The sequence below is a fragment of the Penaeus chinensis genome, chromosome 31 (genome assembly GCF_019202785.1).
Source record: "Penaeus chinensis breed Huanghai No. 1 chromosome 31, ASM1920278v2, whole genome shotgun sequence".
In the NCBI taxonomy this organism is placed as follows: domain Eukaryota; kingdom Metazoa; phylum Arthropoda; class Malacostraca; order Decapoda; family Penaeidae; genus Penaeus; species Penaeus chinensis.
In genome coordinates, this window is record NC_061849.1 from 25,775,098 (window position 1) to 25,778,611 (window position 3,514).

Consider the following 3,514-nt stretch of genomic DNA (forward strand, 5'->3'; position numbering starts at 1 on the left):
TAACACAGATATGAATGAACATAAAAAATCCGTCATGCAGATCCACTTGCAGCCATGACCCGAGGCACACTGGCCTCCCCCCCTCCCCCCCCGCAGGAGGCCGAGCTGGGCGCGTAGCGGGAAGGTCAGGGCGCGAGGGAGAGAGGGTATATAAAGAGGGCTGAGGGGCAGGAAGGGCATCACTCTACCCCCGACGTCACTACTGGTCGTCTCGGATTCCTCATCTCTCACACGCCTTTCCTCACTCGTCTTTACTCACGCTCAAGATGAAGGTGAGGATTCCCGCCGGGACGCTGCTGGGGCTCGCTCGCTCCCGAAGGATCTGTGCTTTGGGGGAGGGGCGTTTGTGCACACACACACACACTTATATATATGTATATATAGATATATATATACATATATGTATGTATGTACTTATATACATATATAAATGGATGCATATACATATGTATATACATATGTATATTTATACATACATATATATGTATATACTCGTATATATACACACACGTACATACATTTTTGCGTACACACACACACACACACACACTCACACAAATATATATATATGTATATATATATACACATACATACATATATATACACACATATATTTATATATACATACATATATATATATATGTATGTGTGTGTGTGTGTGTGTGCACGTATATGTCTTTGTATATACACACACACATAGATACACACACCCACATAAATATGTGTATATGTATACATATATATATATATATATATATATATATATATATTTACACACACATGCATGTATATATGTATATATATTTATATTATATATATTCATATATTATGTATATTATATATATGTATATATACATATATTTATTTATATATGTATAAGTATATGCATATGTATATATAGTATATATATATGTATGTATATATTATATTATACTATACGTAAATGTGTATATATATCTATATCTCTATATATATATGTGTGTGTGTGTGTGTGTGTGTGTGTGTGTGTGTGTATGCACATGTATATATATCTATATCTATCTATCTATCTATCTATCTATATCTATATATATACATATAAACATACATGTGTAGATATATATATACATATATACATATATACATACATGTGTATGTATATATATACACACACACACACAAACACACACACACATATATATATATGAATGTATGTATGTATGTATATATATACATACACATATACGTAGATATACACTTACATATATATGTATACATATATTTCATATATGCACACACACACACACACACACACACACACACACACACACACACACACACACACACACACACACACACACACACACACACACACACACGCACTTGTATTATTTAGCTTTTCTCTATTTCTCTGCGTTCGTGATAATTTAAGTGAACGGCGGAAAGGAAGCTGTATGTAGATTTATTTTCATTTTTATTGCGTGAGTGTGTTCAAGATGCCTCGTTTGGAAAGCTTTTGTTTTTGAGGTCCTTTAATATGCTTCTGGTAAATGTTTTTTTACTTTTAAAATTACTTTTCATTTTCAGTATCATTATTAATATTATGATTATTTTTACAATTGTTATTGCCTTCATTAGTATTACTATTATCATTACTATCATTATTCTTATTATCATCATTACTATTGTTGTTGTTGTTATCACTATTAAGAAAGAATATCATTATCATTACTATTACATAATTATTAATACTATGATTATTTGTACAATTCGTTCTTATTACTATCACTATTATCATTATCATTATCACTGTTGCAGTTGTTGTTGTTATCACTACTAGGAAATTATCAATATCATTTCTATCATCACCGGTATTGTTATTATTATCACAGCAGTATGACTTCCTCCAACAATTGTTCCAAGTCTTACAGGCCGTTAACCTCTCAAAGTATTATCCAAAACTTCGTGTCACTCTTTTTCGTTTCCTTTTACTTTTTTTCAGACCTTTATTATATTTTACTCATCTAATCTATCAGTCAGTGCCGTAATGCCATGGTTGGTAATGTTACATGCCTAATCATTGTTTAAACGTGCTATTTAACAAATTTTCTTTTTAGGTGTCTTTAATACTAATTTTCTGTTTTTATCTCTTTTCGGGTCTCTTTTGTTTTCGTTTCCGTTCATCTTATTGTTTTCCCATCACAGTTTCTCTTTTTTTTCTTATCCAATCAGACCTAATCCTATTCAAAATTTGTTATTCAATTTTATAATTTTTTTTTCCTTTCACTTCTTTTTTTCCTTTCCATAGATTCAGCCATTCCCTTTCGCCTTCAAAGCCAGTCTCCCTCAGTATAGGAATAACACAATGATTACCCTCCTTCCCCAGTATCATGTCTTGAACGTGTTATCGGAAAGATGCGCTGATTGGTTTCTTCAAGACTTTTATTTCCTTATTCTTTTTCTTTCATTCTTCCGTCTCCTATCTTCTCTTCTTTTTCGTCTTCTCTCCACGGCTTCTTCATCTTTTTCCTAACACACACTAACCTAAAGTCAATACCCATCCCTGCATAACATGATTGAGTGCCCTTCTCACCCCAAATCATGTCTTAAACGTGCACGAGCGTGACGTCACAGACAGTGAGGGCAACACGAGGGAGGCCAAACCGGTCCTTGCCTCGCCTTGCTTCGCCTTGCTTCACTCACGCTGCTTTCTCGTCCGAATGCGTGTGTTACTTAGCCTTGTTAGGTTTCCCTTTCTAGTGAGAAGCTGCGGTGTTCGGATGTTCCCTTTTTTGTCTTCGGCGTGAATTGGATGTTCTCTTTCCGTCTCCTTTTTCTTCTTCATTTGTTTCTGCAAGTCCGTTTTATTTTATTTTTTTATTTCACTCTTGTCTTTTTTTCTTTTTCTTTTCTCCGTTGCTTTCTCCTGGTCAATTTTGTTTTTCAGTCGTGTTCTATATCTTTTGCTTTGGTCTTATCATCATTTTAGTTAAAGATTTGATTCCTATTCGTTATATATATATATATATATATATACATATATATACACACACACACACACACACACGCACATGCGTTATCCATTCATATATCATATAATAGCCATTCCTATTAGACTCAATCTCGTTTGTCTCCTTTTCTTTATATATAATTCCTTCTTTTTCTTTTTCTTTTTTCTTTTTTTGGCGGGAGTGAAGATGTGTCTCGTTGGTCTCAGAACTTGGATGACAAACCCGTTCCGTGTTATGGGGAAGAGCGAGGTGGCCTGTGACTTGTAGTTCTGAATGAAGATGAAACAAAACGTGGGTTCTCTAATAATGATAAATAATGGTAATGATAATGGTGATGGTGTTAAGGAGGGTAATTATGTTAATGATGATGTCGAAAATCATACGGTGAATGGGGATTAGTATGATAGTTATGTTAATGATGACAGTAATGATAATGATAATGATAAGAGTGAAGAGAATCTAAAGGTAGCATCCATTACAGTACAGCAATATAATGGAATGGCGTCTCACTTGCATACGATATT

The 3,514-nt window shown here is 33.9% G+C and overlaps 1 protein-coding gene across 1 annotated transcript in view; it reads left to right on the forward strand.

Moving 5' to 3' along the window:
• The first annotated feature begins 201 nt into the window (after window positions 1–201).
• The window catches only part of LOC125042257 (pro-resilin-like), a 9,164-nt gene continuing 5,851 nt past the window's right edge, over window positions 202–3,514 (forward strand). Inside the window, exon 1 of the mRNA XM_047637801.1 lies at window positions 202–272. Within this exon, the coding sequence (XP_047493757.1) occupies window positions 267–272 (6 nt within the window). The 5' untranslated portion in view covers window positions 202–266. The remainder of the gene's footprint in view (window positions 273–3,514) is intronic.